General features: G+C 41.4%; 2 protein-coding genes and 1 pseudogene across 2 annotated transcripts; all 3 read right to left on the reverse strand.

Moving 5' to 3' along the window:
• Positions 1-358: 358 nt before the first annotated feature.
• LOC118374530 (homeobox protein Hox-A1a-like) lies at positions 359-4,916 on the reverse strand (annotated as a pseudogene).
• Positions 2,733-13,580, reverse strand: LOC118374519 (homeobox protein Hox-A2a-like). Its single transcript, XM_035760955.2, has 2 exons — positions 9,887-13,580; positions 2,733-9,230 (listed from the first exon to the last, which is right to left on the reverse strand). The coding sequence occupies exons 1-2, from the start codon at positions 10,248-10,250 to the stop codon at positions 8,470-8,472; spliced, it is 1,125 nt and encodes a 374-aa protein (XP_035616848.1). The 5' UTR covers positions 10,251-13,580; the 3' UTR covers positions 2,733-8,469.
• A 152-nt stretch (positions 13,581-13,732) lies between these two features.
• On the reverse strand, positions 13,733-19,635 carry LOC118374518 (homeobox protein Hox-A3a-like). Its single transcript, XM_035760954.2, has 2 exons — positions 19,127-19,635; positions 13,733-15,401 (listed from the first exon to the last, which is right to left on the reverse strand). The coding sequence occupies exons 1-2, from the start codon at positions 19,593-19,595 to the stop codon at positions 14,602-14,604; spliced, it is 1,269 nt and encodes a 422-aa protein (XP_035616847.1). The 5' UTR covers positions 19,596-19,635; the 3' UTR covers positions 13,733-14,601.
• Positions 19,636-19,879: the final 244 nt, after the last annotated feature.

Below are 19,879 nucleotides of genomic sequence, written 5' to 3' on the forward strand. Positions count from 1 at the left end.
GATAGGAGCCTACTTGGCTGCTACATTGACTCACCTTGGAGAGTGCTGTCCATTTCATCACCATAGATAGGAGCCTACTTGGCTGCTACATTGACTCACCTTGGAGAGTGCTGTCCATTTCATCACCATAGATAGTAGCCTACTTGGCTTCTACATTGACTCACCTTGGAGAGTGCTGTCCATTTCATCACCATAGATAGTAGCCTACTTGGCTTCTACATTGACTCACCTTGGAGAGTGCTGTCCATTTCATCACCATAGATAGTAGCCTACTTGGCTTCTACATTGACTCACCTTGGAGAGTGCTGTCCATTTCATCACCATAGATAGTAGCCTACTTGGCTGCTACATTGTGTTTGACACTTTTTTTAAACATTTATTTCAATTGAATGACTTCCTTATTTGAACTGTAACTCAGTATAATCATTGAAATTGTTGTATGTAGCATTTGTACTTTCAGTATATTACTTGGAGTTATGACTTTATGGCTACATTCCTATCCATACCCAATACAGAGAGGTGTTGCATCAATCTGCATTCACCTGCCCCATTCTGCATGACACTCACCTGTCTTCGGCGGGTTCCTTTTCACTTTCATCCTGTTGAAGGTCTGTGAGTTGGAGGCTCTCTCTGACAGGGGCGAGCAGCACGCGTCAAGGTGGGCCGCATGCAGGGGTGACAGCGGGTTCAAGCACCCATTGAATGGACACAGGTTGGCCTGCTTGTGCTCGCCACCAGAGGTAGAATGAGGGCAATGGAGCTGACCAAGGGCCGCACCCCGTAACCTTGGCAATGCTGCGGTACCATGGATGAGGAAATGTTCCTGGAGTACATTAACCATGCGCACTGGGGGAACCCTGTGACCTCCACATAATGGTTCGGTGCGTAATGGTTGTGGGTGGTACAGAAGCCCTGGCGTCCATAACCCAAGATGCAGGCAGGATGGGCACCATAGGCTAAACCCAGAGAGCTGGTAGGAGTCTGGTATGACCATGTCTGTGAGGGATACCATCTCTACTGGGCATGAAGCGCGCATCTGCCCCACAGTTGTTCTAATGACCGCGCATAACTGGAAAGTTGTAATTCTGTGATCCGAGTGGAATGACCTCAGTGAGCAGGACCTGCCATCGCCTCTCTTCACTGACTAATCTAAGGAGATACTCATTGTAGTATCGTCTCAACAGGAATGAGAGACAGTCCACAACAGGCCCGGTCTTCTGATGACTTTCTATCTGTCTCACCCTGGGTAACCATATCACCTTTACCACTATCAATGAAACGGTGGGCAGTCACGTGGCCCGGGTCAGCCAGTGAGGTGCTCGGCCGTGTCCCCTTAGCGTGACAGATTTTGAGTGGGTCTTTAAATTCCGATTAGTCGATCAAGGTGACGTGCTTAACCACTAATTTATTGGTGGAGCAAACAATGAGCCGGGAGGCAGACGATGGTGGATGGCGCTCAGGTCCCATGTAGAGCGGGGAACAGCAAACAAGGCTTCTGCTAAGCTGCCCTGCTAGAATGACTGTCAGGAGAAGAGTTATATACGACGACCCTCCACAAAAAAATATATACTAATATGATTTCAGTGTGCAGTAGGTAATGTGGCATTTCAAGACGAACAAAGGGGCACATGAAAATTTAACTGAATGTATTGAGAAAGAGAAGAAAGAGAGAGAGAGAGAGAGAGAGAGAGAGAGAGAGAGAGAGAGAGAGAGAGAGAGAGAGAGAGAGAGAGAGAGAGAGGGTGTGTGTGTGTGTGTGTGTCTAGGATCCAGAGTTGCTCAGTCTATGCTTAGAGACCATGGTTAAATTTTTCTAGGTTCCCCTGCTAACCATATGTCAGGATCAATAGAGTGCTTTCCCGGTAATATCAGTCATTTTGTCGACATTATAAAGGACATATATTCGAGCACAGCTTTTGCACAACCTTTCAAGAATCCTTAAATACACTCGATCGGGATAACTATCCATTTATTATAACGCTATTGCGTGTGTGTTTGCACGTGCATGCGGGTGTAGTTGTCAGTCAATAGCGTCAGCTGGTTGGCATGGAGACGTGAGTCTGGTGCACCAGTCACTCTCAACTGCACCTTACCACAACCGAATGATTCAACGTGCATTATGTTGTTTCACTCGATTGCGGACTGCACATCTAAGTCGTTTTAAGTGTTATCTGCATTGATAGAGGGACAGAGGTATTGTAGGGGTTTTATTTCATTGGGGCAGGCTCGCTGAGCCACATGTAGAGATTCGAAGACCACAAGAATTGGCCCATCAAAAATAATCAGTGACACAATATTAATAGCATTGCGCCAAAAGCCAGCATGCAGTGTGTCATTTTACGCCCACTCCTTTTCATTATGTAGAATGATCAGTTGATTTAATAACGGGATGTCGGTGTTGTAAGGCTCTTGCAGCCTCAGGAGAAATTGCTGCTTGATCATCCTGTTATGAGGCCGTTTGAGAAATTAATGGTGATTAAATTTTATGTTGCAGAGAAAGGGGGACTGGTGCTCCCATTCCTGGTGCCAAATGCTCGCTCTCCCTTTCTCTTTCTCTCTCTCTCTCTGTTATGCTCTCTTTATTTATTTTTATATACAGAAAGGCACACATCGCCACATATCACACACACACGTTACAGTTTTTTTTCAATCGGTTTGGTGCTATTTTCACAAGTATGTGGTAGGCTACATTTTCAGAACTCTTAGTACAAAACTCAAAACAGACTAAAAGGCAGTTTTTTAAAAACTCTAAGCACATTTTTTATTGACTAAGTACAACAAATAAAATCACACAGTCACTTTATTACCAATCGTAATCAGTTTAATCTAGAAATACATGTTTCACATTGGAATATATGTTCATACAAAGTAATTGCCTTTCACAATGCAATGCTCACATTACTTTTGGTATGATACTCTTCTCTGTTGTTAAAGTACATTTTACTATGATTTAATCCGACTGCTCTTAATTGATTGTCATTTAAACGTTTGTCAAAAGATTTTGAGAACTACATAATGAAAATGTATGACATGTACTCAAATGTACTACTATGATGATGACTATTATGATTTTACTTTACTTCTGATATTGACAAGCTCAGAAACGTAACAAATCAAATCCATGTTTATTGGTTAAGTACACAGATTAGCAGATGTTACAGCAGGTGCAGCGAAATGATTGTGTTTCTATAGATCCAACAGTGCATTAATACAATAGAAATACAATGCAAAACCAATATGCAAATAATTCAGAAGGTCCAAACAAGAAAGAAATGCATCTCCTATAGAGTCAACATGTATCCAAGGTGAAGTATCTGGGGTGTTTCTATTGTGGAGGGGCTTCACACTGCTGTACTAACATGTCATTGGCCAATACCCTACTCTAACACCGTAATATAGGGCATTACAGGACTGTAGTACCAGTAATATAGGCTATTTACATTGCAGACACTTTTATCCAAAGATACAACAATCCACACATGTTTGTGTGACCCCAGAATCAAGGTGTTGCTAGTGCCATGCTCTTGCTAACTGAGCAACACATGACCACTACAATGCATAACAACAATGCAATACTGTAAAATATACAATACATGATTACAATACAGGTGGAAAGTATATGATTTGCCATCCCGATGAGTGTGCCACCCTCCTCCAGGCCATGGGTGAGGCATTCAATGACATCATTCCAGACCTAGGTGAGGCTTGGATCTGCCATGCCAAAAGGTTTTTCCCCATGTGCATAAACAATGAGGACATTTACTGCGATGTTAATGAGAACCTATGGCCAAATGCTCAAGACGGGCTTGATGCAAACTAGTGCCTGCTAAACGTTATGTATATTTATTTCATTAATTTCATTTGTTTTGATTTGTTTGATAATGTTGTAATTATATCTGAACAATATATATTTGCATCAGTGATTGTAAAATATGTCTTTAATGATGACCCTTTTTATAACACATGGGATAGAAATTATGGAAATTAGATAGGACATTTTTGATGGGTCAATTTTTGATGGGTAGAGCAAGTATATTTCCTAATGTTAAAACCAGTAATGTAGCATATTACATTCAAAGGGCATTTTTTTCTATTGGATTAACTTGTTGTTAAAACAACTCAATTGAGAAGATATCATTATGTTGTGTTTCGGGGATTAAATCAATGTTCTCATGGTATTTCACATTAAACTTATATTTTGGATCAATGGGTGTGTGGTGAAAGATGTCTCCAAACAAAATGAAAGCACAATAAAATGTTTTGAAGATAAGACTTGGCGGATTACACGTGTTACCAGTTTGGAGTTTTGTACTAAGGGTTTTTAAAAAGTACCAAAGCAATTGAAAAACCTGTAACAGGGAGAGAGAGGGAGAAAGAGAGAGAGAGAGAGAGAGAGAGAGAGAGAGAGAGAGAGAGAGAGAGAGAGAGAGAGAGAGAGAGAGAGAGAGAGAGGGGAGGGGCCGAGGGATAAGAGGGGAATAGTTGTTTGCGTCCCTACTGGATGACAAAAGGATTGTATGGCCTAGTGGTGGTTATTCTTCCAACAGCCTCTGTTGGACCTCTCACAGGGGGGTCCGCGGGAGGTCGGGCCCCCCAGATAGCATATGAACATATCAGAAGCCATTATTTTATTAATTTTTGAATGACAGGAAATTAGCTTTAAACCTGCAAAACAACCTCATGGAAAATCTGTAGAACAGCAGGAAATTAGATCAAGGATTCTTGAAAGTCGGGACAATCCTTGTCTGACAGGGAAACAAAAATGTCAGGCAGGTCACCTTGACACAAGTCAGTATTTGACGTACATCCACATCCAAGGATATCGAGAGACAACGTGCAAAGCGGCCACTAGGGGCAAAAGTGAGCGCTGTTACCTTAAAGTGGGTTTTGGCGTACGCATCTGCCTCTGGTTCCATAGGAATATAAAATTGTTTTTCATAATGTTGTTTTAAGCCTATCCCAGACCGTAACCCTTACCTTAAAGCTGCATTATGTATGCTTCCCGTGCTTAAGTTTCGTTTTTGCATTAATTACTTTTGGTTTTGTACACCAGCTTCAAACAGCTGAAAACACAACATTATTGGTTATGGAAAATATATTTCACAGCGGTTTAGATGGTACAATGATTCTCTACACTATACCTGCTTGTTTTGTCACATAAACTGAAATTAGGTGAACTATTACAACTATTACAATTTTAGCAACCATTGTAAGCATCTGCCTCTGATTCCAGAGGTTGCATGTTTGAATCTAGCATAGAAAGTTGTTTTTTTATATTTTTGTTTTAAGCCTGTCCCACACCTTAACCCTACCTTAACCATTCAGAGTTAATGCCTAACCTTATGAATTTAGAGGTCAAACTTAACCCTAACCATAAAAATGTGGAGTTAATGCCTCAGCGTAAAATGTGATTTTTGGAACAACTTCGAAATTTGAGAAACATGGATGACTGTCCAATTCTGATGTGAGACTGTGAGAAGTGGTTGTAAAATGTACATGTATGGAATTTTCGAATGCCTTTGTCTGTAGCAAAATGTCCCAATTTCAAACTTTCCAAAAAAAGTGTCTACAATTCTAAAAACTGGCAATAGTGGATATTAACTGGGAAATTATCTAATGTAGTTACTTGCAATAGCCCTTTGTGACTTTAAAGAATATTTCTCTGAAAACGGTGATTAAAAGATGTGTCCGGAGATGTGGTAAACTCTAAAATGAATCAGGAATGAGCAGGGTCAACTATACCATAAGGACCCCTTATTCATGTCTTCATTACATGTAGCGCACTCATGGTCTCATGGCACTCATTGTCTGTAAAGTTCTGTACTTTTGGAAGATTAAAACAAAGAATATTGCAATAACCATGGTCACAACCATAAACGGTCAACTCTTCCTGATATTTCTTCCTGATAGCTAAGATAGAATATGACTTTAGATTCAAATACGTTACATTTAATTAGGTTTTAGAGTCATAAAGCAACTGAGGAAAAACAAAATTGCTTCTGTGTACGCCACTTGAATGAATAAAAAAATGCAATTTCTGTCAACTCTGTAAAGCATCAACTGCCTCAGATTTATATCTCTTGTTGGACACTAATTGAAAAATGAAAGTTAGTTGCATTTCATAAAAATGAAATAAAAATGTGGTTGTTTCTTTACATGGTGTGATAGCTGATACTTTGGTCTATCAAAATATATATTTCAAATGTTGTTACTATAAAAACAAATATTTGCGGGGAAAAAAGCAAGATTGTGCCTTCTTTTAAGAATCCATTATCTCTAAAACAGCAACATTTTCTCTCAACATCATGGCAAATTGTGCAAAATAGTATGATATTAGCTATAAAACTGCAAATTGTTCACTATGTCCCCTAGCAAAAGCCATCTTGGACACAACAAGACTCCTTAGTTTCGAACCATGAGACACTACTAAAGTATCCTACACTACCTACGCTTCGCTCTCTCTTTCTCTCGCTCTCTTCAACCGTGCACATAGCGCGTGGGTGCAGCACTCTTCGCCAGGCGGTGAACGTTCCAGGAATGCTTTTTCTGCGAACGTGGAATGGGGTGAGAGAAAAGGCGCTTTGTTTCGGAATTATTTGGTTACCAGCCTTTGGAAAGGAAAGCCCAAGTTGGACCAGAGCTGTAAAGTAGCTTTCCTCTTGACATATATATGTGCATGGAATATGTGCATAACCTATAGCCTACGCGTGCAGTCGTCCACTGCCAGTTTTTAATAAATTACATATTGGCTAAACGTCACTCCACCAATACGCTACTGTTGAATGTAATATGGTTATGCACTTTGCTTTGCAATGATACATTTTACGATCGATCCATGCTATGTAGCAACCCGTGGTTAGTATGACCACAAGCATTAGCATGTTGAGTGAGATATTGACAACTGGTAGCCCATTCCAAAATTATTACAGAATTGTAATATTTCTGACCAAATCTCATACAACTCCAAGGTGAAATTAGTAAAACATGCATTTCTCAAAGGCTGTGGAAAATAAATTTCTGCACAAGGACATAAAACGTTTATAGCCGAAAGCCATTTTGCCATATTATGTTATTGTTATGAACATCTCAATTTAATCAAATATATTTATTGGCATACACTGTTCCCCAATCACTAAAAGGTTTAGAGCTATTTTTAGAAAATGTAAAACGTGTAAAATGAATACTAATGTATAGGCCTGCAACAGCCTGTTTTGAATTAGGCTACTTATAGCACGAGGGGGAAGACGCTGCTGCACGCTTGGAGAGCCCGCGTGTTTGAACAGCTATACAAATGCATTATTACCAAAGGCTTACAAAGCTTCAGAGTTTTGGCCTCGATTCGCGAATCCCATCTGAAAAAGTGAAGAGGGTTGTTAGTTGTGCATTATATATCACAATTGGTCTCTTTGATAACGTTCTCATTCATGACGGGGTTTGATTTATGAGCTCGTGAAGGCAAACATGGTTCGAGCATTTGCCTCCACATGCGCACAGCAAAGGGAGCTAGCAATAGGGAGACGTGCTATTTCTAGCCTAGTATGTTCACAATTTTACTAACTTTACAACCAGGGGAAGTAAAGGAGATTTATTCGATGTATTGTAGTAGCCTGTGAAATTTTCTGTATACTCGAATCTGCTTGAAATGGGACAAGGGAAGTTTTCTAAAGAGTTTCTAATTCAAAATTGTAAGCTGATATTTCTATTGAACTCCATTCTCAAATTGCACAGCTATTTATATCACTGAACAATCATGATAAAGGTGCTCATTTTTCATTAACATAAACAGAATACAATATCAAGGGCTCAATGCCTCCAAGATGAAGGTTCGTTTTTATCGACTAAACATTTATGCTTAGCCTATAATAGAATATAAACCATGCATTTATTAGAATAACTATAGGATTTATACTCCGACATACGGCTACATTGGCCTGCTTTCATCATACTATTTTGACTTGCAAATGAATTAGAGTAAATTTGTATTCAGAATGAGCAACTAAACATTGTATCGATTGGTAATGCCTCATTTCTATTTGTGGGGGTTGATAAAAATACATTTGATCAAAAATACACTTTACACTTGATAAAAAAGGTTTGGATAATAATAACAAAACACAATCTTGCAAGTTCCTTATAGCAAGTCATATTTATTCTAACAAAAATATCCATGGCACTGTAAGCTATACAAAAATAAAATGACCAGAATTCATACTATTGTGCAACTTTTCACATACCCATAATATTGCATCTTAAGAAATCATTGTGTTATTGTAATTGCAGGCCACAATGGTATATTTTTCCAGACTCTTACCTTGAATTAATCGACTAGGCCTAATCAATTAATCAATAAAAAGGAAATGTGCCGATCATATCAAACAACCACCAAAATGTACTTCATAGTTAATACCGGAGTTTTTTTCTTTCTTTAAATGTTCCAGGTTGAAAGTATCGCTCTATTTTTAATTGATTTCAATAGCTCAGATGCTGTAAGTCACTGGTAGTTAATGACTCCGAGAAAAAGTAGAAGTTGTCGGTAGATATGTCCAGATTGTCCACGGGGCTGTCCAGGGATTCTGACACACTAGGCGAGGTGGCATCAGAGAAGTGAAGGCAAGAATCCGAGGAGAATACTTGGAAGTCTTGTATTGAGACGTCCAGGGCCGCGGGACTACCGCCATTGTCCTGGCCAGGTGCAGAGCCGGGCCCTATTGTTGACACGCAGCCTGGAACAGTGGGTGACGGGTTGGGGAAATGCTTCAGATTTTTGTCATTGCTGCTCAGTGGTAAAACTGTGTAACTCTGGGCCACGCCATTGTGCGGGCCAACATTCTGGAGCTGCTGGGAAGTACTGAGTGAGTTCTGCTGAAAGGAGCAGGCCCCTCTCTCCATAAGGGCCCCGGTCACTATATTGAGGCTCTGCTCAAACACCGAGCCCTCATCCTCCTCCTCGTCGCTCTGGGTCCTGTCCTCAGCACTCGGCTCTTTCCCTTCGCCATTGTGGTTCTCCTTGCACTGGGTCTGCCTCTTGTGCTTCATGCGCCGGTTCTGGAACCATACTTTGACCTGCCGCTCGGTGAGGTCCAGCAGGGCGGCTATCTCCACCCTCCTCGGTCGGCACAGATACTTGTTGAAGTGGAACTCCTTCTCCAGCTCCAGGAGCTGTGTGTTGGTGTACGCAGTCCTCAACCGCCGGGAACCCTCTCCTCCGCTCTCTGGAATCTCCGGCGAACCTGAGACAGCAGCACATAAATCACGAGATAAAGAAGCATTACACAATTAACCACTATGAATTGATAATGCAATATTACTCCTGTATAAACACAAACCACCAGAGATCAACCTATTTAACACAGTGGCTATACTGCAGCAAAATGGATGCTCATAATAGCACCCTAAGAATTCTCCCCCACAAAATAGCCAACTTGTAATATGGCTATTGACTGATTAATGCACACTATTGGACGAAGTCCTATTGCGCACCATATGTACATAATTTCCCCCAAAATACAGCAGAGAAAGACAGAGAGAGAGCAGTAGTGTGGTACAGACTGGGCTACTATACTGATGAATGCGCCAGCTGCCCGGCACGGCAACACTACTCTATCACTCTTCATTACTGTCACACATCAAAACTCTGGCACTGTTCCGCGAGGAAGGGCACCGTGGAAATTAAATAAATCATTTTACATTACTTAACTTTGCCCAAACTTTTCCGAGTAGAGTAACAATATGGATAACCCAATGCACCATTGTGCCCAGCAGATTAATTTCGAATAGGCTCTGCAACTTGGTAATGGCTAGCCTATTGCCAGTCCTTCAAGAGCTTGGAAAGTGCATTCTGAATAAAAATGTCTGCCCTCTAAATTACCCCATTAAAACCACCCACCTTCCGGGGAGAAGCATACAAGTCCACTCGTTATGGCAGTCGCGGTGGAAGTCGGCAGGTGATTCTTCTTGGAGGCTTTCTTCTCTCGCATCCAGGGGTACTCCGGGGGTAGGGAGGCGGTGGGCAGCGGGATGCATCCATCGGGGCAGTGTCTGGGCCGGCTATGCCTCGGGTGGATGCCTGGGTTGAGGCTGGGAATGGTCTGCTCAAAAGGAGGAGGAATCAGTGTCGAGTGTGAAAGCGTCGAGCTCTTGATTGATGAACTTTGAAATGAATCACCGACAGGGGGGAAAGATGTCAGGCACTCAGCAAGCGAAGGCTGACTATTGATAAAACCGCTCTCTCGCTCGAATTCGTAATTCATCTCCGCTCGCTGAGAGCCGAGGAAAGTTTGCTGCGCGTATTTTTATAAATGTAGCGGCTCAATGAGAAAGAGGTGGTGGCATTTTTTTTCAAATTCACTGATTACGGCCGTATGGTGACCGAACAGCTATTAAACTATTGAATTCATGGAGACAAGGTTGAAATTGGAGCCAAGTCACATGATAACTTCTGCCCAATTACAATTTGGGGTTTAATCAAAAGAAGCCACTGTCTGCGTGATTGATCCAAAAACTCTGGTGTGAAGAACGCCGTGTCTCTATGGGGACGGCTGTTTTTATTTACACCTTTTTTACGCCCACCCCAGTTTATCGTCCCCTAGCCTCCTAGTCAACTAAACTATAAATGTGTTTTTAGAATGGCTGCCTGAGCGCTGTGAAAGTGAAGTAACTATATTGCCCGGGCTCATGCAGTCCTATTTTCTCGTATTGTTTGAGTATGTCTGGAGAGAACGCCCCCGCGCCACACAAATGACACCAGTAGCTACACACTATGCATGCAGTCATTAGCAAAGTTAGCCATTCATGTAGAGTTCTCTCGTGGAAAAAACACCCCAAAAACTGATATTTAGAGATCCTGACAGCAACAACACCTAACAATCCAATGTGTTCCAAAACGGTAGAGTTTACAATGTGTGACAATGTATGACTGTGTTCATAGACTTTCTTTTCAATTCAAGCATAGATGAGCTATAGGTTAAGCTACTAATTGAGGCATACAACTGGGAACAAAACGTCATACCTATTCTGGAGGCATGGGTTAATCATGCCGACTATACCATTTTAGTGTCATCCACTTGTATGCAGTACATTTATTACACATGAAGTAGTTACATATTGTGTTTAACGCCCAGATACCCAAATACACATGGAGCATGTAAGCACACACAGACAAACCTCAGACAAATACACTCACACACAACTGATGTTGCTCAAATTATATGCACCTAATGCAAAAAAAAATACTGCTTTAAAATATCACATTTTGTGTGCATGCATACCAATCATGTTTTGTTTCATTTGAGTCTGGAATTGTTGTGGAGTAATTATACTCTTTATCAGTCTCTGCAATTATATCACTCTGCAGAGCCCTCCCAGTTACACTAAAGCAAGGTTGACCTATATGCTAACAACATACTAAGTTTAGGGAACAATTTCCAGCCGGTGAGTGGTGGACAAGGGCATAATGATCCTCTTTACATTTAACCTTATTTCTTACACATTTCAACTTGTGCTATTGCACAGTTAATGAACCCCTGCCATTGGAATAGGTCATTTTAACGAATTCATTGCGGATAGATTCTGTAGAAGGAATTGTGTATCGACTGAGCAGCTCCCACAGTTTGGCTATGTACCCTTCCAGTACAATCTGTAAAAGCCACACTATGGATGTTTTTCGTCAAACAGCCAGTAAGCAGCTATGTTGTATGCTTCAAAGGAAATAAAATTGGAAGAGTGAGTGGGAGAGGAGGAAAATAAGTGGTAGGCCTTGCTCAGTTTATTGCTTATATAGCAAACAAAGAATCCTGGAAGCCTGCGCGCGATCAATCTTACTCGCCAAAAGGTCTGACAGCTCGGTGCCCTCAGAACACATTTAAGGCTTCTAACTCTCCCCCGGATCAAATGCAGCCAGGAAGCGGCGAGCAACGCTGGCCATTTAGATTATAACACGTTTCTGTTCGCTGTCACATCTTTTCTGTCGCTTAAGGGATGTTTTAAGACATTAAAAATACATGGAACATTTTGCAGAAGGGCGATAATGCGCGTAAATGGTGAGTAAGCTAAACCAACATCGCCACTGCATTTTCTTTCTGGATTTTTTGGGGGGCGTATTTACAAAACGTAATTATTTTCGTTGGAGCATACATTTGGGTTTGTTGGTGGTGAGCAGAGTCTGTGGTAAAGGACGGGCCTGAGGAGGAGACGGATGGATTTTTGGAATTTACGCATAGGCTTTGTGTGTGAGGCAAGGAGTGGGTGGCGGCTTTCTGTGAACCCTACTCAGACCTACACATTTTTTTTACAGGGGGATTCTGGGGGAATGATTTAGAACACCTTTCCCACGGATGGAAAATGACAATTCCTTTTTTCAACCCAATATCTTATTTATGTTGCGTTAAAATCTCCTACATATGGGTCAAATCAATGGAGTGCGTGTGTGAGTGTGTGTGTGTTTGCGCGCGCGCAAGTGTGTGCGTGTGTGTGATTGTGTGTTTTGGATCCAGAGTTGCTCTGTCTATGCTGACAGACCATGGTTCAATTGTTCTAGGTTTCCCTGCTAACCATATGTCAGGATCAGTAGAGTGCCATCCCTGTAATACGTCATTAGTCGAAATTATAAAGGAAATAAATTCGGGTACAGATTTTGTAAAACATTTGAAGGTGATAACTATAATTTTACTACACTGATAATTGTTTCTTCGATTATCCGTTGGGAAATTCTGAATGCACAATGCATGGCATTGTATGTGGAATTGTGTTCTCCATCATTGGCTTATATTGACCTACATTTCATCAATATACTCACTGAATTATATTTGAAAATAAAAACTTGAATGTAGTCAAAGTAATTCAGTTGAAAATATGTTTTATGCCATGTAAGACAGTTCATTGTGTGAATTGAATGTGGGCCTGCCACAACAAAGGAAACTGCAGTACACAATCCCAAAAGTTAGTCTTAAGAGAGACATACACAAGCTTATTATTTTCATACTTATTTTACACCATTGCACAATAATAACAGTTGAAAATATGTCGATTAATTTTTGTTGCTTGTAAACGCTTGTAATTGTTATTGTGTGCAGCGAATCCAGGCCCACATAGGCCTATTTAGCTGCATCAGATAGCCTATGACTCAAATATTTAATATGTCCTGTATTACATATCCGTTCATTTAGTCTAATTTACATGTGTAAAGAACTATAATTATGAGCTTAACAGTCCTATAGCGCCATAATAAACGTGAAACATGGGGCCAAAATGTGATTGATTGAATATAGGCCTATCAGCAAACTTTTTTTCCTTAACGGTTTCTCATTTAACCTATTTTATGCTAACAGATACTGCAGAAGATCCTCGTGACACTTTTATTATTATGGATGTGCTCGTGCGGAGGAGGCGCGGGAACAAGGCTACAGCAAAAGCTTCTGATGTGCCCACGCGCTAAGGGAGACAAAACGAGAGGCTTTTATACAATGTTTTCGGTATTTATTGTCACTATCAAATAAACTATTATGTTATAGATTATTATAGGTAATATTGATTCTGAGATAATGTGAATGACATTTTTGTGATGAAATAGCATGCCCTCTAAAGTCCTACCAGTGTTTTTCCTCCTCATAAATAATTTATGGGATAATAAGATGTTTGTTATTATTATTATGCCTATTATTATTGCTTCCTTATTGTAGTTTGTGCCATGTGTTATATGTTTAAATACCCTCGAAATCCAGGTTGAGAGATACAATTCATATTTAAATTCATTTCTTTATTTATTCGAACTGGAGCAGCATGGAATGTATGACACTGAAAAATAAACTTGGTGATATCTAGAATATTTGTTCAATAAAGAAACGTCTAATATCTGTCCGTCCTTCCAAGCGTGACTGGTTGATTTGCATTCGTAGAGAAATAAAATACCTCCTCGAAGAAGAAACAAATAACACCAACATATCAGTGTTGTGTCTGTCTGTCTCTCTGTCGTCTGTCTGCTGTCAGGTAAGGGGGAGAACTAGAGCCTAGGCCTGGTTCCAATAGCCTTCTCTCCACATACAAAGAGCACAGGGGGGTCAAATAATACTAAAGAACTCCATATAACGTCATATAAATAAATAACATGTTGAAAGTCGAACAGAACACAAGCTGGTTAGATCGTAGGCTGGAGCTTCCAGGCCTCCCTTTTTTAAGGATCCTTCCACAAGTGCAACAAAATGCAAAACAATAACACAAAACAAATCTTCAACTGCGGATAAATACCAAAAAACTAACACATTCACATTAAAATAATACCATAAGATTTGTTCATATACCCTGTTTGATTTGGTTTTAGAAACAAGTTAAAGATTAAATAGGTCTATGCGTATGTGCCCCCGCGCGTGTTGTCTCAGATAATAGGTCTGTGCAGAACAATAACACTATAGCAAATAGAGTGAACATTTGAAGCAAGCGTGATTACTTTCCTATGCTACGTCACACATTAAACTATATTTAAAAAAATAACAAACATAACCTAGAACAAAGAGAAGGTGGAAAAAGCTACTAAAGAACAAAAGAAACAAAGCGATGGTGGTTCATCAGGTAAGACAATGGGGCGGAGTGATCCAGGGTGCAACCCGGCTACAGATGTGTCAGTTTGGGCGCTTCCTGAATTCTTCCCTGAGAGTAGTGCGGCGTATTAAGGTCTGTGTATGTCGGGTTTGGATCGCACACTCTTTGATGGTGACTATTGCTCATAGTGATTGCTCCATTGTAGTCCATGTTTGTGGACGGCGGGTGCGAGAGATGGGTCAGGCCGAAAACGGAGGCCCTGTTGTTGGGCATCGAATCGATGTAACCTCCGCCTACATACACAGGGCTGACCTGCTGCAAGTGCGTCCCATAGCCGCCATTTCCTTGGAGAGGATGCGCGTCATACTCGGGCGTGGCCGAGCCGCCAGTCCCGGGATACCTCTTCTGAGAGGGCGGGCAGTTGTTTAGGGAGCTGTTCAAGGGAGGGGGATATGACGTAGGCATACCGTATGCATTATGAGCGGGCTTATTGTAAGACGTTGGCGACTGGGACTCATAGGGTACACTGTTAACCAGAGAATGCATAGAGTTGAGGTATCCTCCACCCCCGCCTCCGGGTGATGGGCCGAGGGGGCTCCGAGGGGACTGTCCCCCGGGAGAAGGCATCATGCCACACCCTTTCTGATCCTTTTTGTACTTCATCCTGCGGTTCTGGAACCAGATCTTAATCTGCCTCTCCGTGAGGTTGAGCAGGTTGGCCATCTCGACCCTGCGGGGTCTGCAGAGGTAGCGGTTGAAGTGGAACTCCTTTTCCAGTTCCACCAGTTGTGCGCTGGTATAAGCCGTCCGGGCTCTCTTCGACGCGGCTGACCCGCCCGGGGGGCTCTTGTCTCCAGGGCAACTCTCAACTGGCGGAAGAGGAAAAGGAAGGCAGTCAATCAGTAACCAACCCCAGCAGCAAGCACAAGAACAAGACACAGAGTGACAAGATACATATAGCTGATAACACACGTTTCTCCACATGAACCGACTCAAATACACATATCAATAAGAGTTCTACAAATAAAGACAAATCAGAGATGTCCTCAACTAGACTGTGGATGTTACCAGTGCAATTATATCAGACATAACATTAACTATGACTGACAGCTCTCAACTGTTAGCTATACTTTACTCAAAAGCCAAATCAGAGTGATTATAATTGTGTGTGTGTGTGTATTTCCCACTGTAGCTTTTTAACCCTCATAGTACACACATGTGCAATGCAAATATCTATATTCCTCACTGCGCATGAGCTAAATCTCGCCTTGCCATCTCCTATGAGTCTCACCATGCTGAATGGCTTGGGCTCTGCCGCCTCACAGCAAGGTGTTGGTCTAGTTACCGTTTATGGCAGGCTGCCAACACCTAATAAATGTTGCTACTAGCTACTGTACAGCCAGAAGCTGGGCGTGAGGAATGCAGCATGGCATCATGTTATGAGTTAGCTCTTCTTTATAAATGGGGATATAATATTTTCACCATCTCTGTTTCAGAAACTAGGCTACTAAATACTGATGTTATTCGAAAAATGCTATAATCGGGCTATAATCCAAATCGTAATAATTATCCAAATAAAAAATGTAATATTCAAAATTATCTTGTTTCATTAAGGAGCTACTGTTGAGGGATCTGTGATTAGAATTATTGCAAAAAGCAGACCCACTGAACACAGACTTATTTCAAAGTCTAGTTTTAATTTACATTTGCTGGAAAATCAACAGTGAATTAAACGTGAAATCAAAAATATTTTCACCATGTCATTGGATTTAGGTTAAAAGTTGGGTGAAAAAAATACGAAATCATTTATATTGATGACTTTCTGGCAATCCAATCAGTTTTCCACGTTGATTCAATGTCATCACATCTTTTTGTTGAAATGACGTGGAAACAACGTTAATTCAACCAGTTTTTACCCAGTGGGGTAAGCCTTAGGCTAAGGTTTGAAATAGTCCCTTTGGCATCAATTTGGCAGACATCTTGACAGACTCATGATAAATGGGATTCAGCAGACCTTTTAGATGCCTGGATGCCCTACTTATTCACTTCTGACCAAATATATTCCCAAAAGGTGGACATAAATAGGCATACTAGCCTATGGAGACAACACGATTTGGTAAGGCCATGGGAATTTAAGCATCTTTCAACTTTGGGTAAACAACTTCCTCCCCCAGGTCTCCTAGCTTTTCCTCTAATCAAAACAAGAGAACAAATTGGAACAACTGTTTTTGTATGTTTGTTTGTTGTCCTGCATGGAATGTTGTGTGATCACGGACAATATATTATGTTTATTCTAGCAGAAAGTCAACGATAGAGCATATGGACAACACATGGTGGAGCCAGGCCTAAAACTATGAGGAATGGATCACAATTGAGTATTTCTAATGAACATGCATACATCATAATAGATCATAAGGAATGCATACTAATGGGGGACCCTATTGACATCACAAGAGGGTGTGCGTAATAGGGCTATTGTATTATACGAAATAGGTCGTTTTCAATAAAACGTCACAATACGTTCGATTTGGCTTCTGGGGGGCAAGTAGACTATAGCTCCGCTAAAAGCCTTTGGCAAGGTTTCCAAGGTATTGTTAAATAAATGTTATAAATATTTGGTTTTAATATCATCACCTATTGAGCATAGTCATAACTACAAATTTACGACCATTCCATGCAAAACATGATCAGTAAACATCAATGATAACCTAATTTCAGATTATTATTATTATTTTTTATTTTTTATTTTTTTTTGTAAACTTTATTTAACTTGCCAAGTCAGTTAAGAACAAATTCTTATTTTCAATGACGGCCTAGGAACACTGCCCCTGAACTGCCTGTTCAGGGGCAGAACGACAGATTTGTAACTTGTCAGCTTGGGGGTTTGAACTTGCAACCTTCCGGTTACTAGTCCAACGCTCTAACCACTAGGCTACCCTGCCGCGGAGGTACCTATCATTTAGCTTGCTTCATCAGAGATAAGGCTTTTGGAAAGAGCTTGACATCGGCAAGTCCTAGTCCTGGTAAAGTTGTCAGTCGGCTCTACGGTCACTTCCACTATAGATGGCAAGCAAATCAAGCAATATTTGGATATAGTCATCTAATTTATCCGGCGAAAGTTTGCTTGTTAACTAGCTAGCCAATTTGACATGGTCTATCAATCAATGTAACCTATATCATGTCTGTCAGCAGCAATTGTAATTAAAAACTCTTAAAAACAATGTTGAAAAGGGGATCATGTTAGTTAACTTCGATAGGTAAGCCAACATTGTTTGGAGAAAAACGTAGCCTACATTAGGTCTACTTACCACTAACTGTACAGTTTCTACCTATAGCATGCAAAGTAAACATTATCAGCTGACAGTAGCATGGCATATGCGCTCTTCTGCTGCTTGACAGGCAGAGCCCACAAAATATGGGAAATGAACCTAAACCATTCATACTTGTCTGGTATAGTTCACTTTTATTTGATATCACTCAAATATCCAATTAATGGTGGCCAGTACTGAGATATGTCGTGAGGCTTGATGTGTACTGATGCAGTTACATGCAATATAACTCCGATCATTGTTTTGCATGAAGCGGCAGGTAGCCAAGTGGTTAGACATTGGGCCAGTAACCGAAATGTTGATAGCTCGAATCACCGAGCTGACAAGGTAAACATCTGTTGTTCTGCCCCTGAACAAGGCCGTTAACCCACAGTTCCTAAGCTGACATCGTAAATAAGAATGTGTTATTAACTAACTTGCCTAGTTAAATAATTGTACCTGTTTAGGTCTGACTCTGCTCTTCAAGGGGTAATGATATTACAACCAAATATTTAACAATCCTTTGATTGTTGTCAACGGTTTAAGCGGAGCTGTGAGTCTCCTTGCCCGGACCTTGAGAACTAGATCATAAAGAATATCACGATGGAGTAGGCCCGAGCCATACATTCAGAGTTAACCACATTTTTGAACATCGTTCTAATTCTTGTTTAAATATTCTCCATGTAACGTTAATGGGGAGCTGACATGAACACGTTGAAGTGTTATCCTTATTCAACCGGGGAACAGTGGGTTAACTGCCTTGTTCAGGGGCAGAAGGAAAGATTTTAAATGCATCAGGATGCCGAATGGCCCAACTCTCTAAATACATGGCTCTGAGTGGGCTTGCATAATAGATAATAAGCCATACATCATAATGGTAAACTATATGGTCCTTCTGTAGCTCAGTTGGTAGAGCATGGCGCTTGTAACGCCAGGGTAGTGGGTTCGATTCCCGGGACCACCCATACGTAGAATGTATGCACACATGACTGTAAGTCGCTTTGGATAAAAGCGTCTGCTAAATGGCATATATTTTTTTATATATATTTTTATCTATAGTTTGTTCAACTGTGAGGGAAAAGTTTGAGAATTCGAATGTATGCATAATATGGAAATAATCAAACATGTTGGTTCATCTGATGAAAATATATATATAATTGGTGACTTGTGGGGTATGGATGTAAGCTAACTGTTTCATGTATCAGTAATGGATCACAGAACCAAGCATGAATAATGGGGTGTATTTTATCACGTGTCTCCTCAGAAGTGGCGTCTAGGTAATATACCTGAGCTGGAGCTACTGGTTTTAGGCTTCTGGTTCTGACGGGACTCTTTCATCCAGGGGAAGATGTGCTTCCGGGTGGTGGTCGGCGAGCTGTGCACCGAGCTCTTTGAGTTGGGTTGACAGGAGCCGTTGTTCGTGTTCTGGTTGAGAGAACCGGGGGACTGTGACTGGGGAGGGGGTGGTGGGACAGACACCGACATCTGCGGTTGATTGCTTTCAGTGAGGACGGGTGGCTGCGCTGCCTGGATGGCCGTACCCCTATCGCAGTTCTCCGCCATCTCCCCCGGCTTCTGCAGGGCGACCAAGCCGTCTGGGGACTGCAAGGAGCAGGCTGGTCGATGGTACTCACTTTCCACATGAGAGGCCCGGGGATATTGGACCTGATTGGCATCATAACTGAAGCCATTTGCGCTTTGATACGGGTAGCCACTGTAAATTGCGGAGCTGTCGTAGTAGGTTGCCTTCTGCATCTCGCCGTTTCCCAATATTTATTTCAGAAACTGACAGGGTCTTGACACCCTTGTTGAATAACATTGGCACCTCTTGGTCACGTGACACCTCTTCGCCAATGGCCTCCTCGGGTGAACCTAGGGTTACAAGAAGCACGGTGAGGAGAAGAAATGGTGGCGATCCATCTTACTTTTCAATAAAGGGCTGACACCAGATACTATGGAGGCAAGATAGGGGCAACAGTTCTCTGGCTATTCTCGTTTACCTTCTGGTTACCAACAAAGGGAACAAAGGCATGCACAAA

Source organism: Oncorhynchus keta, chromosome 20 (genome assembly GCF_023373465.1).
Source record: "Oncorhynchus keta strain PuntledgeMale-10-30-2019 chromosome 20, Oket_V2, whole genome shotgun sequence".
NCBI classification, from domain to species: Eukaryota; Metazoa; Chordata; class Actinopteri; order Salmoniformes; family Salmonidae; genus Oncorhynchus; species Oncorhynchus keta.